The sequence below is a fragment of the Chiloscyllium punctatum genome, chromosome 22 (genome assembly GCF_047496795.1).
Source record: "Chiloscyllium punctatum isolate Juve2018m chromosome 22, sChiPun1.3, whole genome shotgun sequence".
Taxonomy (NCBI): domain Eukaryota; kingdom Metazoa; phylum Chordata; class Chondrichthyes; order Orectolobiformes; family Hemiscylliidae; genus Chiloscyllium; species Chiloscyllium punctatum.
The window spans coordinates 48,806,288-48,833,323 of NC_092760.1; the positions used below are offsets into that span (position 1 = coordinate 48,806,288).

General features: G+C 39.5%; 1 protein-coding gene across 6 annotated transcripts in view; it reads right to left on the bottom strand.

Annotated features, from left to right (window-relative positions):
- Positions 1-1,065: 1,065 nt before the first annotated feature.
- Positions 1,066-27,036, bottom strand: part of LOC140493615 (serine/threonine-protein phosphatase 6 regulatory subunit 3-like) — a 135,984-nt gene continuing 110,013 nt past the window's right edge. For 5 of the 6 annotated variants that reach the window (XM_072592245.1, XM_072592248.1, XM_072592247.1 and 2 more), the window contains 5 exons: positions 24,382-24,577; positions 14,124-14,141; positions 13,738-13,836; positions 12,483-12,572; positions 1,066-3,686 (listed from right to left, as the gene is read on the bottom strand). In XM_072592245.1, coding sequence (XP_072448346.1) covers positions 3,635-3,686; positions 12,483-12,572; positions 13,738-13,836; positions 14,124-14,141; positions 24,382-24,577 — 455 coding nt within the window. In that variant the 3' untranslated portion in view covers positions 1,066-3,634. The remainder of the gene's footprint in view (positions 3,687-12,482; positions 12,573-13,737; positions 13,837-14,123; positions 14,142-24,381; positions 24,578-27,036) is intronic. The other variant, XM_072592246.1, reaches the window with a different exon arrangement.

Sequence of the window (27,036 nt, forward strand, 5' to 3'; positions counted from 1 at the left end):
TACTGCTTACAGTCTGGTCGTCACATTACCAAAAGGATGTGGATGCTTTGGAGAGGATGCACACCGGGATGTTGTCTGGTATAGAGGGTGTTACCTATGAGGAGAGGATGAGCAGATTTGGATTATTTTCATTGGAAAGGAGGTTGAGTGGGGAACCTGATTTAGACCTACAAAATCATGACAGGTGTAGACATGGTGGATAGCAAGAAACCTTTTCTCCCAGAATGGAGAACTCAATTACTGGGGGTCACAAGTTCAAAGTGAGGGGGGAAAAGTTCTTCACGCAGAGGATGGTGGGTGCCTGGAATGCATTGCCAGCAGGGGTGGTAGGGGCAGGAACGGTACCGCCATTTAAGATGTATCTAGACAGATACATGAATGGGCAGGGAGCAAAGGGATACAGATCCTTAGAAAATAGGGTGCAGATTTACATAGAGGATATGGATAGGTGCAGGCTTGGTGGGCCAAAGGGCCTGTTCCTACGCTGTAATGTTCTTTGTTCTTTTCTTTTATTCACTCATAAGATGAGACCAGTATTTATTATCCATCTCTAATTACCCAGTCAACCACATTGCTGTGGATCTGGAGTCACATGTATGCCCGACCATGTAAGGATGGCAGTTTCCATCCCTTTTCTTCACAATAGTAAAACCAGATGGGCTTTACCTGACAATGTATTCATGACCATCAGTAGATTCTTAATTCCAGATTTTTCTTGAATTCAAATTCCATTTGCTGTGGAAGCATTCAAACCTGGGTCCTCAGATTAACAGTCCAGCGAAAATACCACATGGCTGTCCTCTCTACTTGCTTAAGACTAACTTATAACTATTAAAAATCAAATATGTTTGGATTCAAGTTACATTGTCAGTATCACACTAAAATAAACTCTTTATCCAACCACTTACGTAACTAATTAATTAGCTTGCTCAAGCATGTGATATCTTACTCTAAAGTATAGGAATTTATAAAGGCAACTGCATGGACCATTCAAGCTGATAATTCTCATAATTCTCAGTCTGTGTATGCAAATCAAAGCTCCCCAGATCCCTCTGAACAATCAAATCCATTTAATAGTTTTTTTTATTTAGCAACCCAACATTTATATCAAACCATTATACATCTTATAAAATGTACCACGTTATTGAAGGTTATTTTTGTTTGTTTTACGCATGAATTTGTTTTAAATAAAACAGGATTGCAACCACTTCCATAATAAATTTCAAATAACAAGCTCAAGAATGGTGCTGGCATTTCACAAATTCTGAAACAGCATAATCAACTCAAAACATTAAGTTTTTCCCTTTCCACAAAGGCTGCCAGAATCCGAGTATCGCCAGCAGTTACTACTCTTATTTCAGATGTTCAGATCTGCAATATTTTGTTTCTGCAATTATGGGAGAGTTTGCTTTGGTATATCCAGGCATTATGGAAGTTTTTGGAAGATACTTGCATCACTGAACATCTGTCTAATAACTATTGGACTGCCATGATCATACAACTTAAACAATTCACTGTTGTACAACTTAAGCAATTCACTTTATTGCAAATTTTAACTAATGGCATATTAATTATATTTACATTGTATATTGGATGTACATCTGAAATAGGACAAATGCAAAATGTATCATACAACCAGAATAATCTGACAGTAAGAATCCAATACTTTTTACACTTTGTATTTGCTTGCGTGAGTGGTTAATGTCCATCCTAACGCAGTATTAAAAAATAGTTGCCATGTTTTCATGCAACTAGACACACAAACATTGCAAGTGAAGATTGTCAAGACAGAACTGGGTTATTTCTTTTTCCTATTTAGCAGCCAAACACCATTACTATTCTCAACGTTTTGGTTCGGAATCATTTCCTCCCCTCCTCCTATCTTTTAAGATACTTAAAATAAAAAGTATACTACAATCCTATCAATTTTAACTGATTGCTACTGATAGATATCTCAACATCCCAATCTTCAAGTATCTGTGATCAGCTTTTTCAGAAGTTTAAGTGGTGAATCAAGACTTGGCAGCTGAATGTAATTGTTCCAAAGCAGTTAGTAAGATCACATAAAATTGCATTGCTTCGTTTGGCGATTTCTTTTCTCAAATACAGACGTGTAGAACTAGAAACTCAAACTGTCTTTTTAAAACCAGTGATGAAGTTGACATAAAATATTCCATTGACTCAATGTATTAAGGTGCTTAGAAGGTCCAACAATATATAGTTAGTATAGATGCTGCAAAGAATAAGCACACAAATAGATGAACGGACATTTCATTTTACTTTCCTGGAACAGATATTATTTTCTAATGTGAAAGGTATTTTCCACAAATTTATCATGCATCATCACCATAATCTCTTCTGACTTAAACCAGTACCATAGGCACTTTAATCAAATGACTTCATCAAAATTATCTTAGCTTAAACCAATACGAGCTGCCACTTCCATTAACAGTACACGAAGGTCCCAATGAATAAGAGTCAACCTGTCATACATAACACTTCAAATCCCTGAATTTAAAAGTTGGAGCTAACTTTAGTTATTGTCATATTCTATCAAAGTATGGCACTTTGCCATTCTTTAGAGATTCATACCAATACAGCCACCTTTAGCAAACTAATGTTACATTAAGTGCTCAGATATTAGTTCACCCTGATTAAGTTCTATTGCCCTGCCAACTGAAATAAAGGGGTTATATTAAAAATAAATCAGTTAGTTGGTTCAACTGAAGTTTAAAAAGTTAAATTAAGATTGCCTAAATGATTTAAACTATGAAGACCTTTAGCAAAGAGGAACACCGAAGCCACATGCAATTCAAGGCTAATCACGTGTTCTTTACCTTTGATTTGAACAACTGGTCTGAAAATGCAAAATACAGAGGGGCGAACATGCTTATGGCTGTTCAGTGACACACTAAACAACCAATTAGTCCTCAGTAACAAATATGTTTAAACTCCATATCAAAGAGCTTTCAATACCAATGCTCCAGAATTCAAGAAATGTTTACAAATAAAACCTGAAGCAAAGAGCCACTAGTGAACATTTACAATTAGAATTTTCTCTAGCAATTAGTTTAATATAGGCAACTCAATCAAAATAACACTTTTACATTTGCATTTCACTTCTACAATGTACTCTGCCCACTTGGAAGAAACACAAAGTTAAAATTTTATACAGGATGAAAAAAAGTATGAAAATTTCTAAACACTTTGGTCACACTATGTGTTCCAATTGGTATACTTCAATTACATGTGTCAGATTTAAGTATACACATTTTTATAAAATATTCTACTCTTATAACCATTTAACTATGGCAACAATACTAATTATCACGTGAGTGGCAAGATATTTAATGGACTGATCATCCCGTTTATAAGAACATGTATTTGATACAAATGCACACAAAAGTTCTTTGTATCTGCCAACATGTAATACCCTCTTTTATACATTTCATTCGAACTTTTCTTTGCACATCCATCTTAAAAATCAGATAATATTGCTGGTCCTGATCCCATTTGAAATTAGTGCAGCAGTGACTGGCTTTGATGGCCGAAGCCCAGTGCCTCCAGTGAACCCCACTGATACCCCTGGATAGTAGCTGGTCAGGCCGGAGTAGACAACAGCAGACAGAATTAATCATGCAGGGCCATTAACCGAAGCTTCAGGTGACAGAACTTGCTGATTTGTCCTTTCAAAAAAAAAAGGAAATTTTATCTGAGAAGAAGTTGTCAAAGTACTGTTCAACAGTTATAAATACTGCTGTAGTTAAGAGAAAAAGAAAAAAGATACATATAATTAGAAATCTGTGACATTTACTATATATCAAGACATCTCCCCCCACACATGGTGCATTTATTAAAAACAAGAGGTAGCAAGACTATTCATAACAAACAGGAAATGAAGAATTATACAGCTTTAGAATTGTGCAAGAGATTATTAAACGGTCCAGGCATTGTTAGCTTTTCAACCACAGGTTTTGGAACTTGTTTCACAGAAAGATGAACATTAAACTGAATCCACTTACCTCTAAACACGTGATCAGTTCTTGTTAGGAGGGACTGAAATGCACTACAGATAAACCTGATTACTTAAACATCAATTATCCGAACAAGATCTCAAGGTCCCGTAAAAACGGCATTAGGCATCGCAGCATTCAGTTATCAGTTAAACGGTATTATGGCATACATTGCCAGATAACCAAGAAATGTTTGGATAAACGGCACTCAAATTACTGCTTGTTTATGATCAGATTGTTTATCCGAATGATCAACTATCCGAACAAAATACTCCTTGCCCATCTCGTTCGGATATTCGAGGTTCTACTGTATTTGGGCCATCTGATTTGCATACAATTTGTATGACAGAAACAGGTCATTTGGCTGAACTGGTTTATACTGATGCTTATTTTCCATACAATCCTCTTGCCAAGCAAGCTGCCTATTCTAGTCACACTTGCACCAGGAATCATTCTATTCTCTTCCCTGCCTTATATGTATGTAAGTGGCAGTTATTTCAGGGATTTGACAGGGCCAACTCTGAGATGCTTTGTCTCTCAGTGAGGAAATCTTGAACAAGGTGGCATAGTTTCAGTGGCTGATTACTTAAGGCTGAGATGGCAAAAGTGCCTCATTCAGTGTTGCAAATTTTTTGGAATTTTCTGTCACAAAAAGTGTTATTAAAGTCCTATCATTGAGAATATTCAAGACAGATTTTTTGGCCTTTCAGGGAATCACAGGATAAGGAAAGCAGGCAGGAAAATGGAGGTGAAGCCTAAGATCAAACACGATCATATTGTGGTGTAGATCTGGACTTATGATCTTTTGTACCTAGTTCTCATGGTCCTTATGAGAAGATAAGCACAGATCTATTTAAGAGTAAGCTTGATACATATATGAAAAGAGGTGGGAATAAAAAGACAGATATGTCGATAGTAAAGATAGGAAGAGGTGCATAAACACAGACACAAACCTCTTAGGCAAAATGGATTGCTTTTGTGTTGTAGAATCTGAGACTTAATGTAGTGATGGTAAAAATCACCAAACTTCGTAATGGATGCTTTCAAAAAGAGAAGCATAATCTATTTTTAAAAATCAAGAAAATAAATTATGCTTTAATTCTTTACTCATTTAACAGACCATTATCCATATGTTGAATTAGGCAGCAAATTGCTTTCAGAGTTATTGCAAAATTATAGTTTAGCACAAACTCCAGTTTCCACCTTTCCCTACAGTAGGTTATAAGAAAGGCAAACAGAATTTTGGCATGTAGTGCTAAAAAAAAAGGCAATAAAAGGAGGAATGTATTGCTGCAATTGTACAAGGAATTAGTGAGATGGCACTGGAGTACTGCGTACAGTTTTGGCCCATTTATTTGACGGGAATGTAGTTGCATCGGAGGCAGTTCAGAGGACGTTCACTCGATTGATTTCAGAGATGACGGTTTTGTCTTGAGAGAGATTGAGAAGTTTATGGCCTATACTCTCCAAAGTTTAGAAGAATGAGACAAGATCTAATTGAGGTATACAAGATACTAAAAGGTATTGTGCTGCCAACTAGCCATCAAAAGACATGACCAACTTTCAGTGGTATCCATACACACAGACGAGGAGGGATACTAGTTTGCCTGAGTCAATACATCCATCCTTGGACAGGCCAAACAGAGACATGCACAGGAATTCCTAGAGGCCTGGCATTCAAACTGGAACTCCATTAACAAACATATTAATTTGGGCCCCATTTACCAACCTCTCAAAAACAGAACCGGAAATGTATCACCTACCACAACAAACAGAGACAGATAAACAGTAAACAGGACAGAACACCAACGCTTCACCAGAGGCTCACTGATGTTGTTACCGAGCATGGTGACAAAATGTCTAAGAACAAAGCTACCAGCTCAGTGAGCAAACTTACAACCAGAGTGAGTGTGTGGGTTTGTGAGAGAGTGTGTGTGTTTTCTTTTTGAGCTTTCCAAATTTTACCTTTATTTGTTGTGCATGTACGCTGATGACTTATGTAGAGGAAGCCAGTGTGGTACATCTTTGGGCTTTGGGGTAGTCCCCTCATGGAATCCATTCCTGAATCTGCAATGTACCTTCAGGTGCTTCATGCAACCTGAACCAGTTGTGTTTCTCCTTCTGGCATTTGCACTCCAGTTATGCTTCCTCTTTCTCTTGGCACAGTAGGCACATTTGTCACAGGTTGATTTCTGCAGATGATATGCCTTGAGAGTAATATTGTCAAGTGTGAGAGTCTTGCTCTGGCTAGAACCCTAGCTCATTTGAAATATATTCGCTTTTCAATTTGTTCAGCTATGTTATTACACTCCTCTGGAACACGTGAGACTTAAACTCAGGCCTCCGGGTTCATAAGTAGGGAACTATCACTGCACCACAAGATCTCTCCATTATTGAAGATCCTTTTTATCTAATATCCAGAAGAGTTATCATACAAAACCAAACAAAATTTGCCCTATTGCCTGTGGTACTTCACATTTATTATCAACCACCAATAATCACTAATGTTACCAATGAATCAAATTACATGCAATGTTCAAAGTGATAACTATAGTTAACTTTTTGTAATATTGGGAAGTGCTATCACACATAACCACGTGTTTTTTTTCCAATCAAATTAGCCATGAGATTTTTATAAATCTATTAACCACCACCTGAAATAACCCTAGATCTTTTAAAAAAAAAGATCCAAAAGCGCTCTCTCTCACACAACTACCTGAGCTGGTACTGGGAGTCCATCATTGAGTTGACTTACTCAACCAGGATCCCCTGACCAAAGCCATCTCCCTTGACATGACTGAGGTCTATTGACAACCTCGATAAGTTTCTTGGTTTTGTGTGTGCACTAAATGGCACAGCAATACAATTTTAATATGAGACTGAATATCTGGAAAGGCAAGTTCAGAATGATGGGAGCATATAGGTAGGGTCTAAGTGTGAGAGTGGTGAGACAGCAAGTGAACAGACACAGATTGGTGTAGTCCATAATTGGGTGCATCCTGCTGACCACAAAATGCCCTTGTTGCAGCATTACAATGGAGCACACCCAGTATCAGTCTAGCAAATCTACGCAGTGCCATCTCCAAGACAAATCTTTAATTCCTCAGATATGGAGGCCGAAACTGCAAGCTCTTTCATTTGCTGTCACCATAGCCAAAGTGAACTTGTCAGCATCATTCTGTTGTCATAGCTAATCTAACATGAACTACAACCATAAGTGAAATCATTTTTTAATAAATATTTTTATTCGAAACCTTTTTAAATCTTTTACAAAACATCTATATACAAAAAAAGACTAACATCAAAGTACAGAAAGATAGATGCAGTACAATGTCATGTCAGGATACTGTTAATAATGAACTACCATCTATTCTACCAGAATAAACGTATCTACTTAAACTAAATTACAAACAAATTAGATGAAAATTTAATTTAACTGAATGCAAATTAATTCAAATTAAATTAAATTATATTATATCGCACTACTTTCTTCTATTACACTTATCATACGTCCACTGAAGCTCCCATTCCTGGGAGCACCAGTCATTGTACCCGTATTCTATTCCTCCAGCCTTCCCCCTCCCAGGGTCCCACAGGTGCCCAAACCGATTCCCACCGCTTTACCATGGCCCTAATTAATACTGCTGAGAAGTCGGTGTCCATATAATTTAAAAAGGACTGCCATGTCTTGTAAAACTGCTCCATTTTTGTGAGGTAATCTTGGGGGAAGATGCTCCAATACCAGCCTATGCCACCCCATAAGACCTGGTGATTTTTCCAACATCCAATTCATTAAAATGCTCTTCCTCACACCGAGTTAGAATGTTACACAATCTCTTCCCGTGTTCCCCCAGTGAGGGCAAATTTGATAACACCAGAAGAAGGAATACCGGGTCCACTTTAACTTCGATCCTCAGGATGTCCTTCAACTCCCTAACTATAGCTCTCCAGTATGTCTGGATCTTGCATGACCAGTTGCAGTATGAGAGTGAGAGAGTGAGAGCGCCTATACTAATGTTACATTTGGGACATCCTGGTGACGCTTCTCTCTTGAACTTAGCTAGTTTCTCTGGCGCCATATCAGCCCTGTGTAAAATCTTCAATGGTATGGCCTGCACTCTGTTACATATTGAAATTTTCCTTATATTTTCCCATATATCTTCCCAAAGCTCCAATGAAATATCCTCTCCTAGCTCTTGATTCCATGCCCTAAACAGTCCCTCCACGTCTCCTAAGGCACACCCCTTCTGTAAATGACACAAAGTACTAACTGAGAGCGTGCCCGTACACCGAAGCACTCTTTTCTCCATGTCTGACTCGTAAAACTGAGCCAGGAGTGTGGTCTTCCTCTGTATATAATGCCTTATCTGAAAGTACCAGAAAAGGTCCCTGTCAGATAATCTGTATTTCCAACTTAGCTGGCTAAATGAAATCAAGACCTCCCCCTCAAATAAATCTCCCAAACAAGAGATTCCCTTCTTCTCCCATATCTTAAAGCCGGAGTCCATTACCCCAGGTTTAAATCCTTGAGCTCCTAACAACAGGGTAAACAGCAAGGTCTTAAGCCAATTGCCTTCGTCTTGCCTCATTATCCTCCAGGCCTTCACCTTATTTAAAATGATTGGACTCTTACACTGCTTGGTCATGGATTTCATCTTATCCATAAACAATAGATTAACTAGGGGACATCTCGACTGACAGGCTTCAATGTCAAATCGACTCCAAATCCCCCTGTACCCAGTCACCCACATATGCTAACAGGGCGTTTTATTAGAAATCTCTTCAAATCCCGAAGATCCACTCCTCCCTCACCCTGCGAAAGCTGCAATTTAGTAAATTTAATTGGGGGGGGGGGGGGGGGGTGGCCCTGTGGCACCAAATAAAGGACCCTATCCAACCACTGAGCCTCCGTAACACTCATCTGGGTAGCAACGGGAGCATTCTCATGGGGTGCAACAGATGAGGAAGAACATTCATTTTGATCAGGGCTACTTGGCCAAACCATGATAATGGTAATCCCTCCCACCGTTGGAAATCCTGTTTTATCCTCTCCTGTAGTTGTACATAGTTAGCTTTATACAGCTGGTGGAAGGCAGGGGTAATAAAAATTCCTAAATACATAAAACCTGTTGACTTCCATCTAAACGGGAACTGCATGCCATCCTGCAAACCAGGCACCTCCACTACCCCCACCCCGACCAGCATGGCTTCCAATTTTGTAAAGTTAATCCTGTAGCCCTAAAAACTGCCAAATAAATTAATTGTCTGAATCAAATCGAGGAACGGATTCCTCTGGATTGGCCAAGAACAAAAGGACGTCATCAGCATATAGGGTGATCTTATGCTTCCCCCATTCCCACCCCTGACACCACTACTTCAGGATCCCTTCTGGTAGCCTCAGTTAACGGCTCAATTGCCAAGGTAAATAACAGCAGTGACAGAGACACCCCTGTCAACTACCTCTCCCAATATTAAAGTTATTTAACTTAATACCGTTTGTGATAACTGCTGCCTTTGGATCATTATACAACATTACCCTCCAGCTAGCAAAGGCTCCCCGAAGACCAAAGCACTTTAGGACCCCAAACAGGTACAGCCATTCTATCCAGTCAAAATGTTTTTTCTGCGACTAGGGAGATCACCAATCCCAGGATCAGTCTTTGCTGGCATACTTGCATTTTGTTCAGTACCCTTTTGATATTGTTGGAGCAGCTACAGCCCTCAACAAAACCTCATCTGATCTTCTTTCATATATAGGGCAACACCTTTTCCAACCTCAGGGCCAGTACCTTGGATAGAATTTTAAAATCTACATTCAACAGTGAAGTTGGTCTGTACGAAGTACATTCTTTGGGGTCTTTCCCCTTCTTTGAAAGGAGGGTGATATTCGCCTCCCTATGAGAGGGTAACAGACAATCCTGTGCACATGAATAGCTACACATCCCCAGAAGTGGCTCCACCAACACATTTATGAATTCCTTATAGAATTCACTTGGGAATCCATCTGGCCCTGGTGCTTTGCCACCCTGGAGATGCCTTATTGATTCCTGTACCATCATAGGCACATTCAACAGGGAAACGTGCTCCACGTTTATACTGGGGAGGTCCAGGTTCTCAAAAAAGGACTGCATTCTCAGTGCACAATGTTCACCTCCCTCTGACTGACATAACTCTGCGAAGTATTCTCTAAATCTAACATTGATCTTCTTCAACTCACAGGTAGCAGTGTCAGCCTTCTCTCTAACAGACATAATAGATTGGGAAGCATTTTTCTTTCTAGCCAGAGATGCCAGATATCTACCTGGCTTATCTCCAAATTCAAACAGTCTTTGTTTCGTGAAGGAGACTTTTTTTTTGCTACCTGTGTGTGCAATGAGCAATACTCAAGAGCATCCCAGAGGGCTGTGACCTGCAGTAGCCTGACCAATGAAGGCCTATTATAATATACTTCCTCAGCTATCTGCAGCTGGGTCTCCAGCATCCATTGTTGCTCTTCCCTCTGCCTTCTAGTCACTGAATATCAAATAATCAGGCTTCGTAAATATGCCTTCGTGGCCTCTCAAAGTATTGCCAGATCACTGGCCATACCTTAGGTGACATCCCAGAAGGCCCTGAGCTCTTGTGATGTACTTAACAAATTTGCTCTCCCTTAACAGAAATGGGTCCATGCGCCAGTGCCATGCATCCATTCCACCACCCTTGATTTTAACATCTAAATACACTGGTGCATGGTCTGAGACAGCTATACTCCTAATTTTGCACATCAATGTTCTGTCCAAATAATCCAAATGGCATAAAAAATGTCAATTTGCGTATGGCACTTGTGTGGGTTGGAATAGAAAGTAAAGTCTCTTCCATTTGGGTGGAGGTGCCTCCACACATCCACTAATCCCAACTTCTCCCACAAGTCCACCAACTGCTTAGATTGTGCGGGCATGCCTGCTGGACCCCATGGCACCCTCGGAATCTATTAGGCAATTAAATTCCCCTCCTATGATCATGCGGTGCACCCCAAAACTCATTAATTTAGCAACTGCAACAATTAGAAATTTAAGAGAAACCAATGAGGTCTTCGCCATCCTTGTGTTCCAGAAGACCCACGAGCCATAAGTTTTTTCTTCTATTTTTATTTTCCAGGTTGTCCACTTGCTCCTGAAGAACCTGAACCTGGTCTTCCAGCGTTCGATCCTTCCTCCCGAGAACTCCGCCACGGTCTCTGATGTCGCGGTCCTCTCCTCCACTGCCTCTACTCTTCGGTCCAATTTCCAACTCTTCGAAAATTTCTGCTCATGCTTTTTCAGCATGGCAGATAGTGGTTCCACCCCTACTTCAAAATTTTCTTGTAATTTGGCAAACTCAGAATGTAACTGCTGTTGCCCCATTAAATCCAAAGGGGCTGTCCCGGCAGTTTACGCAATGGCTATAGGCACCCCTGATGCAGGAGGGAAGTGCTCTGCCTGCTGTACTCCTTTAGGCCTCTTTTATTTATTTGTTTTCATTCTGGTCTTAAAGCTGTCACATCACAATTTTAGAAGCTCCAGATGTTCAGTAAGTTTATATTAGTATTTCTTTCTCCTTGGGGTGATTGATGAGGGCATTAAAAGGTCCACCTTGCCGGGGGTATGGCACAGAGCCCAGCACAGCAGACCACTCAGACCGCCCCCATTTGGATCTCCTATGGTTTCAATCTTAAGGTGAAGTACAAAACTGGCAACTATGACAAATGTCAGATTAAAACTGCAACTTAGAATCAGGCTATATTTGGCTCAGAGAGAAAATTAGAAATGCAAATAAGAGAAACAAAATGAGAATATGAAAACAGATGAACAGTTAACATAAAAAGGCAAACCAAAAGTACTTCACAGACATATAAACTGTAAAAGGGTAGTAGTGAAAGGAGGACGGGGTCAATTATCGACAAAACAGGGAGGTGGAGGCATGACTGGGCCGGGGGGGGGGGTGGAGATGAACTAGAAACACTGGCCATAATCTTTCAATCTCCCTTAGGTACATTATGGAGGATTGCAGAATTTTACAAACTACACAAGTTTTTACAAACAATAACTCAGGACAATACTGATGTTAGCTTGTTTGTTACAGTAAAGTTTTAAAAACATTCAAATCTTCTCATGTGATTCATTTACCTGGGAATTCGAAGCTATTTGTCTCTACAGGGATCTTAACAATTTTCTCAAAAGCAGCAATATCATGCTCCAAATGGTTTAGGTTTGAGTATTATCTGTACATAACTGTCGTTGCATAACTCAAGTATTCAAAGTAGTCACCAAAGAATGAAAGTTAAATAATGCCGCAGCAGCCATTTACACATTTATATAATCTATATAAAACGTACCACAGCTTACTTCAATACAAAATATGCTATCAAACCACTGGGAAAATAAAGTGTGCTAAAGTTAGACACTATACAACACAAAGTGATATAATGCATAGGCTGCAATGAAAACTTACTTGACTTCTTCCATTGATGTCACATTATCAACAGGCCCATTCAAGGTATCTTTTGCTTGAGATTTCATATTCCCTTCAGAAGGCTTCAAGCTATTGATAAACATTTTGTGTTAAAGACAGATTACAATTCATACCTCCTTTTAGTTACTGTTATGAACCAGGCCAGACGACCTCAAAATATTTTAAGAAAGTAGCCCAGACCCTAATCTCTTCTTAGTGATGCAGCTGGTCAAACCATTCGGGTTTAAGAAACATAGAAATTATTTTAAAACTACAGTTGAAACATGAACTGAAAACAGAATTTAGAATAATTTAACTATTTGAAAACCCGACCAACTCGATATAGGAACTTAACTAATGAGCTGTTCCAATTCCTGCAATATCCCATAAACACACCCATCGGTGAAAAGTAAATTCAAACTCAGGTTCTTACAAGCAGAAGAAAACAACTTCCAAAGAGATTTCAGAGAGAAAGACAGCCAGGAACCAACTGCTGAAGCTTGGAACCTGCCATTGTTAAACTAAGCTCCTGCCCAGACATTTCAGCACCTCTGCCTTTACAATCTCTCTTGATTAAAAAAAACCCAAGGACAAAATAACTTTGTTAACATCATAGCATCATCACAGTTACCAACTGATATATTTGTATACTTTATCTGAGCTTACCTTTATACATACTAGGTGCTAGAACCATATAAGAGCTAGAATTAAAACAATTATTCCAATAACAAATATATGGAGCAAAAAGTAGAAGTACAATTCATGGTATAGTATAATCAGTGACTTCTATCTAAAGCAAATCTAATGTTTAGTCTTTGCTGCTGTAGTTATGTCTCTTGTAACTGGTCAGATCAGAAAAAACTCTGGATTTAAACAACAGCACCCACGCCACTCAATGAAGTGCTGTTTGCATATAAAACACAACCTGTGTGCAGTCAACAGTATTGAAACTATTGCTCCCATGTCAGTGAAGAGGAATTTCATTAGACCAGGATGGAAATTCTCATAATTCCTGCAGCTGAATTAATTGCAATCTCATGCTTATCATGTGAAATAAGACTTCAATAACAGCTTTAAATCAAAACTGACATTATAGTAGTAACAAAGATGAGTAGCAAACAATCTGAGATTGAAATCTCCATGTACATTCAATTTATAAACATTGCAACTTGTATAATCAAACCAGTACATTACAGGTTAAATCTGAAAGAATACAGAGCACAGTTAAAATCATCATTATGCGAAATGTACATACCCAGGCTGTGATGGTGAAGTCAGTTTTGGAGTTTCCAAGTTTTCTGATAACACATATTTTGAAGAAAGATCTTCAGAGGTAGACAACTTAACTTCCTCACTAAACAGATAAAAAGCAACTTGGTCAAATATCTGTCCAAGTTTTTCAAACAATATAATGTACCCTTTCAGAGGTGTTATGGAATTCACTTTCCAGTCATGCAGGATATGAAAACCTTCACATGCAAACAGACAAAAAGCATGAATTTATGACAATCAGCTTGCAGGCTCTTTAAACTTTAATGTAATAGTTTGAATACTGTCTCAAAATCATGCCAAAATATGAAGAACAGAAATCTAAAATCACATAAGGCTGTTTATTCGCGCACACAATATTATAATACATACCAATAGGATTTCAACACTCTGAAGCCACAAGCACGAAAGAAAGAGAAAGGAAGCTTAAATTGTGAAACACTCAACTGAACTAATATGTTCTAGTTTATAATTTTGGAAAGTTTCACGATCAAATTCTATTGATTATTGCTCCATTAAAAGGTCTGTTATAGCATAAGAAATCACTACCTTAATATTTCAAAACACTATTAATTGGAGTAAACAACAGCAATTTCACAAATTAAGATTCTAAACTATAACTGGATCATAAATACAGAAAGATTAATAAGTGACAGATATTCAAACATTATACAACATCATAGAAAGATCCAACTTCAGTTTATTTTGTGAAGCATGTATGAAACATACATTTTAAGTTTATTCAATTAAATACCAACGATATTTAAAAGCTACCAAAGTATGCAGTCATGTGGGTAAGGGACACCTTCTTCTACATCAGAGCTATCGGAGATTCGGAGCTATCAATATTTGCTTCAAAAGCATTAGGTTCAGAAATCATACGCAGGAGAAAACTTCAAATGATAAACTTCAAGCTATTCCTTTTCTAAAATATTCAGGTCAATTATATGAAATTGTAAAATCAGCTCTTTATAAAGTGAACAATACTAAATAGGATTAAAAAATCTAACCTCAAATCCAGTCATTTCATAAATGGAGAAGCTGCAGTGGGAATGTAATGAAACAAAATGACTATTCTGGGAATTGACTTGACCTGTTCATTAAGGATGGTGGAACAACCAATGGAACTAAGAGAAACTAAAGTTATGAAAAGAACATCCTGGACTGTGTTGAGACCAGATCTAATTCTAAGATCAGGGAGATAATTTGGAAAATGTAGTCAACAAATTCAAATTTTGAAGAATTAACTTAAAAGGATGGGGGCAAAGAGAATGAGGCTGATAACGTTTAGCCCATCCTCTGTAACAAATAACACAAATGGATTTGAAATTGAAGTTATACCATACTGCCTACTCAGAGGCAGAATCAGAAAAAAATACCTGCATGCTAATATTGTGAAGACAAACTCTTAAATGAGGAAATGGGGACCATCCCAATACCAGCTGATGAGGAATACAGAGTAACCCATCAGGAGATAGTACCTGTATTATCTGATCATTGTAAGGAAATTTTATGAGTCTTTCACAAAGTTCCAGTGGCAGGTTGCTTAGATATTAGGAAAGCATAGATGAAAATATGAAAACTTTTTGTTGGGCCAGATTACATTAAGATATTGTCAAATTTTGCCAGCATTTTGGGAAAGCACATCTTAGCAGGACTTGTACACTTACTGGTAAGGAGTGTTGCTGAACAAAGAGACCTTGGAGTGCAGGTTCATAGCTCCTTGAAAGTGAAGTCGCAGGTAGATAGGATAGTGCAGGTTTGGTATGCTTTCCTTTATTGGTCAGAGTATTGAGTACAGAAATTGGGAGGTCATGTTGCGGCTTTACAGGACATTGGTTAGGCCACTATTGGAATATTGCGTGCAATTCCGGTCTCTTTCCTATCGGAAAGATGTTGTGAAACTTGAAAGGGTTCAGAAAAGATTTACAAGGATGTTGCCAAGGTTGGAGGATCTGAGCTATAGGGAGAGGCTGAATAGGCTAAGGCTGTCTTCCCTGGAGCATCGGAGGCTGAGGGGTAACCTTACAGAAGATTATAAAACCATGAGAGGCATGGATAGGATAAATTGACAAAGTCTTTTCCCTGGGGTGCGGGAGTCCAGAACTAGAGGGCATAGGCTTAGGTGAGATGGGAAAGGGATAAAAGAGATCTAAGGGGCAACGTTTTCATACAGAGGGTGGAACGTATTTGGAATGAGCAAGTGGTGGAGGCTGGTACAATTGCAACATTTAAACTAAGTAGCGGTGGGGAGGGGACAAGCTGGATATTTAAAAAGGAAATTGAAGGGGTAGTTAGAACAAGAGAAGTCAAGAAAGACAACTGTATCAAGGAGGCAGAAAACTGGAAAAGGCATCATGCTGTAAAGTTGAGTGAAATAAGGGTTGAGGGGAAGGGTGAGAGCAGTAACAAATTAAAATTTCTATATATGAATGCACGAAGCATTAGACACAAGGTGGATGAGCTTGAGGCTCTTTTGGAAATTGGCAGATACGATGTTGTGGGGATAACTGAGACGTGGCTTCATGGGGACAGGGCCTGGGAAATGAATATTCAAGGCTACACGTGCTATCGTAAGGATAGACTGACGGGCAGAGGGGGTGGGGTGGCCTTGTTGGTAAGGGAGGATATTCAGTCCCTTGCGCGGGCGGACCTAGAGTCAGGGGATGTAGAGTCAGTGTGGATAGAGCTTCGAAACACTAAGGGTAAAAACACCCTCATGGGAGTCATCTACAGGCCCCCAAACAGTAGTCTGGATGTTGGAGGTAAGTTGAATCAGGAGCTGAAATTGGCTTGTCGCAAAGATGTTACTACAGTTGTTATGGGGGATTTTAACATGCAGGTAGACTGGGAGAATCAGGATGGTATCGGGCCTCAAGAAAGAGACTTTGTGGAGTGCCTCAGAGATGGATTTTTAGAGCAGCTGGTGCTGGAGCCGACCAGGGATAAGGCGATTCTGGATCTGGTATTGTGTAACGAACCAGAATTGGTCAGTGACCTCGAAGTGAAGGAACCATTGGGAAGTAGTGACCATAATACAATAAGCTTCAATCTGCAATTTGAGAGGGAGTGGGTACAATCTGAAGTGACAATATTTCAGTTGAATAAAGGGAAATATGGAGCTATGAGGGAGCAACTGGCCAAAGTTCAATGGTTCAATACCTTAACAGGGAAGACCGTGGAGGAACAATGGCGGATATTTCTGTGTATAATGCAGAAGATGCAGGATCAGTTCATTCCTAAAAGGAAGAAAGATCCCAGGAGGAGACATGGGCGGCCGTGGCTGACGAGGGAAGTAAAGAAACATATAAGGTTAAAAGAGAAAAAGTATAACTTAGCGAAGATAAGCGGGAAAACGGAGGACTGGGAAGCTTTTAAAGAACAACAGAGGATTAGTAAGGAGGAAATACGCAGAGAAAAAATGAGGTACGAAGGTAAACTGGCCAAGAATATAAAGGAGGATAGTAAAAGCTTTTTTAGGTATGTCCAAGGCAAAAAAATGGTTAGGACAAAAATTGGGCCCTTGAAGACAGAAGCAGGGGAATATATTACTGGGAACGAAGAAATGGCAGAGGAATTAAATGGGTACTTCAGATCTGTGTTCACTGGGGAAGACACAAACAATCTCCCTGAGGTAACAGTGGCTGAAGGACCTGAACTTAAGGGAATTTCTATTTGCCAGGATTTGGTGTTGGAGAGACTGTTAGGTCTGAAGGTTGATAAGTCTCCGGGACCTGATGGCCTGCATCCCAGGGTACTGAAGGAGGTGGCTCGGGAAATCGTGGATGCGCTGGTGATTATTTTCCAGAGTTCAATAGAATCAGGGTCGGTTCCTGAGGATTGGAGGGCGGCTAATGTTGTGCCACTTTTTAAGAAGGGTGGGCGGGAGAAAGCAGGAAATTATAGACCAGTTAGTCTGACCTCAGTGGTGGGAAAGATGCTGGAGTCTATTATAAAGGATGAAATTACGGCACATCTGGATAATAGTAACAGGATAGGACAGAGTCAGCATGGATTTATGAAGGGGAAATCATGCTTGACTAATCTTCTTGAATTTTTTGAGGATGTAACTCGGAAGATGGACGAGGGAGATCCAGTGGATGTAGTGTACCTGGACTTTCAGAAAGCTTTTGATAAAGTCCCACACAGGAGGTTAGTGAGTAAAATTAGGGCGCACGGGATTGGGGGCAAAGTACTAGATTGGATAGAGAATTGGTTGGCTAATAGGAAACAAAGGGTAGTGATTAACGGCTCCATTTCGAAATGGCAGGCAGTGACCAGTGGGGTACCGCAGGGAACCGTGCTGGGACCGCAGCTTTTTACAATATATGTAAATGATATAGAAGATGGTATCAGCAATAACATTAGCAAATTTGCTGATGACACAAAGCTAGGTGGTAGGGTGAAATGTGATGAGGATGTTAGGGGATTACAGGGTGACCTGGACAAGTTAGGTGAGTGGGCAGATGCATGGCAGATGCAGTTTAATGTGGATAAATGTCTGGTTATCCACTTTGGTGGCAAGAACAGGAAGGCAGATTACTACCTGAATGGAATCAATTTAGGTAAAGGGGCTGTTCAGAGAGATCTGGGTGTTCTTGTCCACCAGTCAATGAAGGCAAGCATGCAGGTACAGCAGGTCGTGAAGAAGGCTAATAGCATGCTGGACTTCATAACAAGAGGGATTGAGTATAGAAGCAAAGAGGTTCTTCTGCAGCTGTACAGGGCCCTGGTGAGACCACACCTGGAGTACTGTGTGCAGTTCTGGTCTCCAAATTTGAGGAAAGACATTCTGGCTATTGAGGGAGTGCAGCGTAGGTTCACGAGGTCAATTCCTGGAATGGCAGGATTGCCTTACACGGAAAGACTGAAGCGACTGGGCTTGTATACCCTTGAGTTTAGAAGACTGAGAGGGGATCTGATTGAAACGTATAGGATTATTAAAGGACTGGACACTCTGGCAGGAGGGAACATATTTCCGTTGATGGGGGAGTGCCGAACCAGAGGACACAACTTAAAAATACGGGGTAGACCATTTAGGACAGAGATGAGGAGAAACTACTTCACCCAGAGAGTGGTGGCTGTGTGGAATGCTCTGCCCCAGAGGGCAGTGGAGGCCCAGTCTCTGGATTCATTTAAGAAAGAATTGGATAGAGCTCTTAAAGATAGTGGAGTCAAGGGGTATGGAGATAAGGCTGGAACAGGATACTGATTAGGAATGATCAGCCATGATCATATTGAATGGCGGTGCAGGCTCGAAGGGCAGAATGGCCTACTCCTGCATCTATTGTCTATTGTCTATTTAAAAGGCATCTGGACAGGTATACGAATAGGAAGGGTTTGGAGGAATATGGGCCACGTGCTGGCAGGTGGGACTAGATTGGGCATGGACAAGTTGGAATAAAGGGTCTGCTTCCATGCTGTACATCTCTATGACTCTTTGTGTCACATAGGTCAGCTGGTGGGGAAATCTCAAAGAACTGTTTTGCAGGGTTTTAACAGATTACGAAAGATCCCCACTTCAAATCAAAAATGGGAACCAGAATCTTTTAAAACTTTTAGATGACGACTCCTTTTTAGGTAAAATTACTGCAAACACTGTAGTGGAGAAATGAAATCCTTTTTTTTTTAAAAACAAGATTATGGATTACTCATTCTGATCAAAGCTCAAATTTTATGCTGCAATATTTAAAGGAATTACTAATCTGGAAATAAAATATCTTCTGCTCATCACCCACATTCTTGAGGTGCATTAGAAAGAGGGCATTAAATTTTGAACATCCATGATTACAATTCATTGCCACAAACGTCCGAATGATTGGGATAAGGCAATTCCTTTGTTACTATTTGCCATTAGTATGCGTCTGGTGATCCCATAGAATATTATATTTTTGAACTAATGAGATGAGAGTACCAATTAAAACTAATTAAAGAGAAACTGATAAGTCAATGCTCTGAAACTATGCTTCCAAGCCATGTTTCAACTCTTATAAGGACAATTTACCAATGCCTTTGGGTTGAATGACAAGCATTTAAAAGATGTGCAACAAACATTGAAAGCTACAGCAGCTACTGTCAAAGTTCCCAATTTTGTTGCCAAAGACAAGGTGTTAGTGTTGCTACTAAAGTTTACTGGAGTTTATCACATAAAAAACAGAACTCAATGTTAATTATGCAGTGGATGCTCAAGACAGTAAAAGAATCAGCGGAAGTGCCATGATAACACACTGTTGAAAAGATATTAGATAAGAAGTGTACTGACATCAGTTGAAGAAATAAGGAGTGAAACAGAAATTGGAAAATGGGGAATCAAACGGATAATTCAAAAGCTGACCCTCCAACAATCAGATTGAAAACAGAGAAGTTTTACATTAGTTTATCTTTCAAGAGACTATCAAAGTATCATAGAATTTTAAGTCAGTTTGTGGGACTTGGCCAGGAATAATGGCTTTGGCTGTTTATGACATTCATGTGAGAAATGCGTAGCCCTTAAAACAACATCTTGATAGACTCAATCCAGACAGTGTCAGAAAAATTGACTTGCTAAAGATTCTGTTCTGAGACAGACAAATAAATATTGGCTTTTTTTAAAAAACACCAGCTGGACTTCTTCAATGCAAGTCACACCTTTCAAAATGAAATGTGCACCAGCATCATTTCAGCAATTAACCAATAATATCACTGAAGAACTAGTGAACAGTGTAGTTACAATCTACGATGCTACTGGTTTTCATCAAACCTGACAAGATTGTTTACACCACCTGACTGAACCACTTACCATTTACAAAAAGGCAATTTGTTATAAACCTGGCTAGAAGTAAATTTGCCAAAGCAAAGGTAACTTATTTGGGCCAAACTGCATGACAAGACCAAGTTGCACCTAAAAACGTGAACAGATAGGTTATTTTGGAATTTCTAAGGTAAAAAATGAAATTTTATGTTCTGTTGGCATGAATGAATTGTATTGTAAGTTTGTTTTGAACTTCAGAATCACCTTTAACAGACTTGTCAAAAAATGCAGAAGATTTGAATGGAAACAAAAATGTCAAAGTGCCTTTGAGAACATGAAAGCTTGCTGACAACTGCACCAGTTTGAGCTGCGCCTAATAATGAGGTCATTCAAACTGGTTGTAGATACCAACATCAATTTGAAAGTGGTTTTACTGCATGATGACAAGATAGAGATTATCCAAGAAACTTACCACATGTCAGCAAAAATATTCCACACTGGAAAAATAGACCTTTAGTCTTGTGTGATTATTTGGTTCCATGATAAGGTGTGCGATTGATACGTATCTCAACATAATTTATTTTCTGACTATGAACCAGTGACATATAGGTTTTAAAGTGATTTATAAACAATTTGCAAGAATTTCTGTAGCCATAGCGTTACGAAGTTGAAGGCATGTACTGTAGCTTTAAAAGAGAGAGACTACAAGCACCTGTGTATATGACTAGATGCCAGTCCCAGAGTGTACTGGAAAATTAAAAGTACGTAACATTTGGCTGTGAAATGGACACCTGACTTTTGATTAAATTCAAATTGTTGTCAAAACAGCAAGCAATCAGTTTAAATTATGCCCCAAGATACTAAAACCCAACAGAGTTTGAATTTATTGTTTTGCCAACATCAAACCAATGAAACAATCTGATGTTGGGGGTATAAAATGTGAATATTTTGAAAACTGATCAAAGAGCAACTGCCGCAGAGAGAGAAACTCATGGACAGCCAATTACCCATCTAACATCTTGCTCTCAAAGATATTTTAAAAACATTATCTATCTAAGGTACCTTTTCACGTGAAACATACTTTCAGTAAAAGGACAGATGACGACCCAAGGAAATCAGCAGCCGGAAGAGTGGAGACTGAGAAGCCAACAGCTGCTGTGTGGTTTTGAAATTAACGTGATATAATTTTAATAAGTATATTGTTATAGCGTTGGAGGCACATAGTAAGCAGTCAAGAAAAAGGGGGGCTTGGAGTTGTGAACAGTTGTTGGTTAATGTTCAATTTTAGAGTTAAAAATAAACTGATATTATTTTCTTTAAGTAGTGGAATTTGGGAGTTCTTGATCACTCACATTTTAGCAGATTACGATGCGAGGCGAGCTTTTCTGGGTGTTCGGTTTAATTAGCAGAGGGGTTCACCCCCACGTCATAACAATGGTGATCCCTTTTAAAACTCAGCATGACAGAGAGCAATGAGGATTTGCTTATAAAAGTTTATGGCAAATAAAGTCCCTAACAAAATCAGAAATTGCTGGAGAAACTCAGCAGGTCTGGCAGTACCTGTGATGAGAAAGTAAGAGTTAATGTTGAGTCAGTGGCCTTTTTTCAGAACTTAGCTGTTCTGTTTCAAACCTTCAGTGTCCACCATTCTTTTGTTTTACTTGAAAGCAAATCCATCTAGTGCATTAGGCTTTCAGATAGAAGACTCTGGGTTTTTGGGAATGTTAACGAGAAATACCAAAGCTTTGAAAAAGCAGTCTGACACAGTTTGCAGAAGTTTTGACTGAAGATGGATGCGTTGCTCCTGAAAAAAGGAGGCAGTTTTAGGTCAGTTTAAAGAAAAGGCTACTCCAATGTAAAGAGTTCAGTTTAAAAGTTCTAGGCCAGAAGTGTCTGGATAAAACTCTCAAGGGTTATTTGAAGCTAAGAAAATCTAAATGCAGTTGCATGAAGGCTCCAGAAGATTAGTGAAATTTAGTGAAATTACACTAAATGAAACCCTGTAGATATGAAAGAGAAGGAAATTTTTTGGTGAATACTGTAAAGGAGTGGGTTTTGAATCAATGGGATTAAACTTTTACAGTGTGTTGAAATCTTAGCATTAGTTTTATGTAAATAGTTGGGTTTATTGTTAAGATATTCCTAATTTCTTCTGCATACTAAGCTTCCAATTATTGTTAAGATTGCAGCTGCAGCTCTGCAATGCATTTCAATGAAAGACCAATTCATTAAAAAAAACATGCTCCGCTGCGTTAGATTGCAGTCTGGGATCCGATACATCCAGTAACAAGTTCAACTAGAATATTCACTGCATGGACAGAGAGTGCACATGTACGTACACACACACACGTGAGAGCACACAAGTGAGAGAGAACGAGAGAGACAGACAGACACACACACACACACACAGAGAGAGGGAGGGGGAGGAGAGGAGAATTGGTGAAAGGGAGAGCATGAGTGTGGGAGGCAGTGAAAGTTCAAATGTACATGAAAAGCGATGAAAAGAGCAAGCAAGAGAGGACGAGTGTGTAGGTGGTCATAAAATATAATGCGTGCTTGGGAGGCAGGTGGTAGAGTGTCTGTGTGGGAAGAGGAGACCCAGATACATATCTATCCACTCCTCTTGTCCTCTTCCTGAGAAACCCAAAGTAGACTAGGACAGAAAAATTTAAGTTGAAAGACAACAATCTTCTGATTACCACTATAAATGGCACTTGGGGGAATTCAGAGTATGTGCTAACAGAGCTCAAAATGTATTGCTGGAAAAACGCAGCAAGTCAGGCAGCATCCAAGGAGCAGGAGAATTGTCATTTCGGGCATGAGCCCTTCTTGAGGAATCCCGAAACGTCATGCCTGAAACGTCGATTCTCCTGCTCCTTGGATGATGCCTGACTTGCTGCGCTTTTCCAGCAACACATTTTCAACGATGATCTCCAGCATCTGCAGTCCTCACTTTCTCCTATGTGCTAACAGAGGTAAACACAAGATCAGTGTTATCACAACTCCATAGCTTTGTGCCCATCCCTATCCCCTTGCCTTGTGATCTGTACTTGGGGTCTAGCCTGTCTTTCATAGTTCTGCATAACCAAGATAGTTAAAAAAAACTCAGATTTGCTGTTAGGCATCTCATCAATTATTTGTTAATTTAAATGATACATTATTTCAGATTTTTCAAAAATTTATGCTTACTGTTATGCCAAACCTCACCACACCAGCCCCTCCAGAGCAAGACAAGAATTGAAAGCCTACACTTTTGTCACAGAAATCCTATTCATTGATAGTTAATGGCAATGTACAGAGGGATCTTGGTGTTCAAGTCAATAGCTCCCTGAAAGAGGCCACACAAATAGATAGGATGGTAAAGGTGGCGTATGGCATGCTTGCCTTTACTAGTTGGAGAACTGAATACAAAATTCAGGGTTTCATATTGCAGCTTTATAAGAATTTGGTTAGGCCACACTTAGAGCATTGTGTTCAATTCCCGTTGCCACATTATAGGAAGGATGTGGAGGCTTTGGAAAGGGTGCAGAAGAGGTTTATTAGGATGCTGCCTGGTTTAAGAGGGTACAAGCTCCAAGGACAGAATAGAAAAACCGGGATTGTTTGCTCTGGACCGGTGGAGACTCAAGGAAGACTTGATAGAAATCTATAAAATTAGGAGATGCATAAATAGGATTGATGATCAGAATTCCCCCCCCCCCGCCCCCCCCATGTCATGCCAGTAACTTTGAGCCCAAATATTACTATCAATGAAGTGCATCAACCATCACTGAGAAGCCAAATAAATCACAAAATACCCCAAACCATAATGCTGGAATGGAATTCAGCTACATTTTTTTAAAAAAGCTAGAAAAAAAAAGATTGAACTATCAATATTCTGATGGAATTTGGTCAACCTACCTTTTAAACACAGCAGTTTCAGTTTTGGCATCTACAGTAAGGCTGACTGTTTCTTTCATAGAGCCATTTGTAACTGTCTCCGTTATTTGGTCTGTAACCACCTCTTCTTCTTCTCCAAACAAGGCGCATTCTACATTTAATGCAGTTGACACTGCTGTTTGCTCCTTACAGACAAGCTGAGAGGTGGCAACAAAATCTGCAATTTGAAGATAGAATCAGTTAAAAAATTCCACAACTAGGCAAGTTATGTAGACATCATATTTAAAAACTTAATTGACTTTTATCTCACACATCGCAAAATGTTGTAAGGTTTCACGTTATTTTTTTTCTAAACAGTATCTACGCTGTCAGATTAGCCAAGCTTTTACTGAAAGAACATGCTGAAGAGTAGATGCACTGAAAAAAAAGACCCTAATAATGCAAATGTTAACATTTGTATTGAGTTTTAGATTTCCTTCCTCCAAATAATCAAATTTTCTTTCACTTAAAAACAAAAAAAAATCATGATTAATCAAATTTAAGATAAACGCCCTGATCCGGAAGGATTATAGGCAAGCATAAAAAGTAGTCGGGGAAGAGACTGCAGAGGCACTACTACATTATACAATGTAGTACAAATAAAAAAGGGAATTATGCCAGAGGGATAGTGAAGATACAAAAGCAGAAATTGCTGGAAACGTTCATCAGGTCTGGCAGCATCTGCGGAAATAAATCAGAGTCAACGTTTTGGGTCCAGTGACCCTTCCTTGGTTCTGCTGAACTTTTCCAGCAATTTTTGTTTTTGTTTCTGATTTCCAGCATCCACAGTTCTTTCAGTTTTTGTTAAGTTAGGGAATTATCATAACTACCTAAAGGCAGATAAGAGTGATGCAAATATAATGTACTTGGCTTTCTAAAATGGCCTTAAATAATAGATTCACGATGATGGATGACAAGTGAAAGGGGAGGGTGAGAAGTCAGAGGTCATTGTACACGATATTGGTAGAATGAACGATGGCACATGCATCAAGAACTCACGGAGCTAGGCAGTCAACTAAAGGGCAGGACCTCCAAGGTTGTAACCTCTGGATTACTCCAGGTGCCATGTGCTAGTGAATGGCTTGGTGCAGGAGGGAGAATCTTACATTTTCTGGATTACGGAGTCTATTTCTGGGCAAGGTAGAACCTGTACACATGGGGCAGCCTGCAACTAAATCAAATGGAATCATTATGTTTTCAGATAGATTTGCAAGTGCTGTTGTAAGGAGTTTAAACAAGTTTGGCAATGGGACAGGACACAGAGCATTATTACAATCGGGATTTAGCATAATAAGGTAGAGGAATGGGGCAGACAGAGTTCAGCCATGATGCAATTCAAAGATGGGAAGGCTAGATGGCCTTCCTTTAATGCTAGGTAAAACAGATGAATTAAGGATGTGAATGACACACACAATTGAGATACTGTTGCCAGCACAGAGACATAGTTGAGGGCCTGTGAAATGATACACACAATAATGTAAGAGGAAATACCAGCAGGACTGGCATCCTTGAAGGTGGATCAATCACTATCATTATCAGCTAACTTAAACGTTAGCTGAATCTGCATTGAAATGCTGTAACCTGCAAGTCTATGAGCAAGATGCTAGAAGCTAGGATTAGAATGGACTGCTAATTGATTTTGACTCTACTGCCATAGATACAATGGGCTGAGTGGTCACTCTGTGTCATCTACACTACCAAGAATCTTACCATTAGCCAAGTACTCTGCATTCCCATTGCTCCTTCCAAAGAGAATCACCTCACACTTTTCCACATTAGACTCCATTTGCCACCTTCAGCCCAGCTCTGCAGCCTTCAGCAATATCCACAACTCCACCGACCTTAATGTCATCCGCAAATTTACTAACCCATTCTTCTATGCCCTCCCCTAGGTCATTTATAAAACTGACAAACAGTAATGGCCCAAAACAGATCCTTGCTGTACACCACTAGTAACTGAACTCCAGGATAAATATTTCTCATCAACCACTATCCTATCTTCTTTCAGCTCGCCGATTTCTGATCCAGATCGCTAAATCACCCCCAATCCTATGCCTCTGTATTTTATGCAATAGCCTGTGGGGAGCCTTATCAAATGCCTTACTGAAATCTATATACACCACATTAACTGCTTTACCCATATAAACCTGTTTGGTCACCATCTCAAAAAGAACTATCCTTCACAAAACTGTGTTGACCATCTCTAATCAACTTATTCCTCCCTCGATGATTATAAATCCTCTCTTACATCCTTTTCCAACACTTTACCCACAACTAAAGTAAGGCTCATTGGTTTATAATTACGAAGATTCTCTCTACTCCATTCTTGATCAAAGGGACAACATTCGCTATCCTCCAGCCTTCTGGCACTATTTCTATAGACAATGATAACACAAAGATCAAAGCCAAAGGCTCTGCAATCTTCTCCCTGGCTTCCCAGAGAATCCTGGGATAAATCCCATCTGGCCCAGGGGACTTACCTATTTTCACACTCTCCAGAATTGCTAACACCTCCTCGTAAACCTCAATCCCATCTAGTCTAATAGCCTGTATTGCAGTCATCTCCTCAACATTTTCTTTTTGGAAAGTTAAAGACCATATAACAACTACCCTTGTTTCTTTCACTCTTATCCAAAA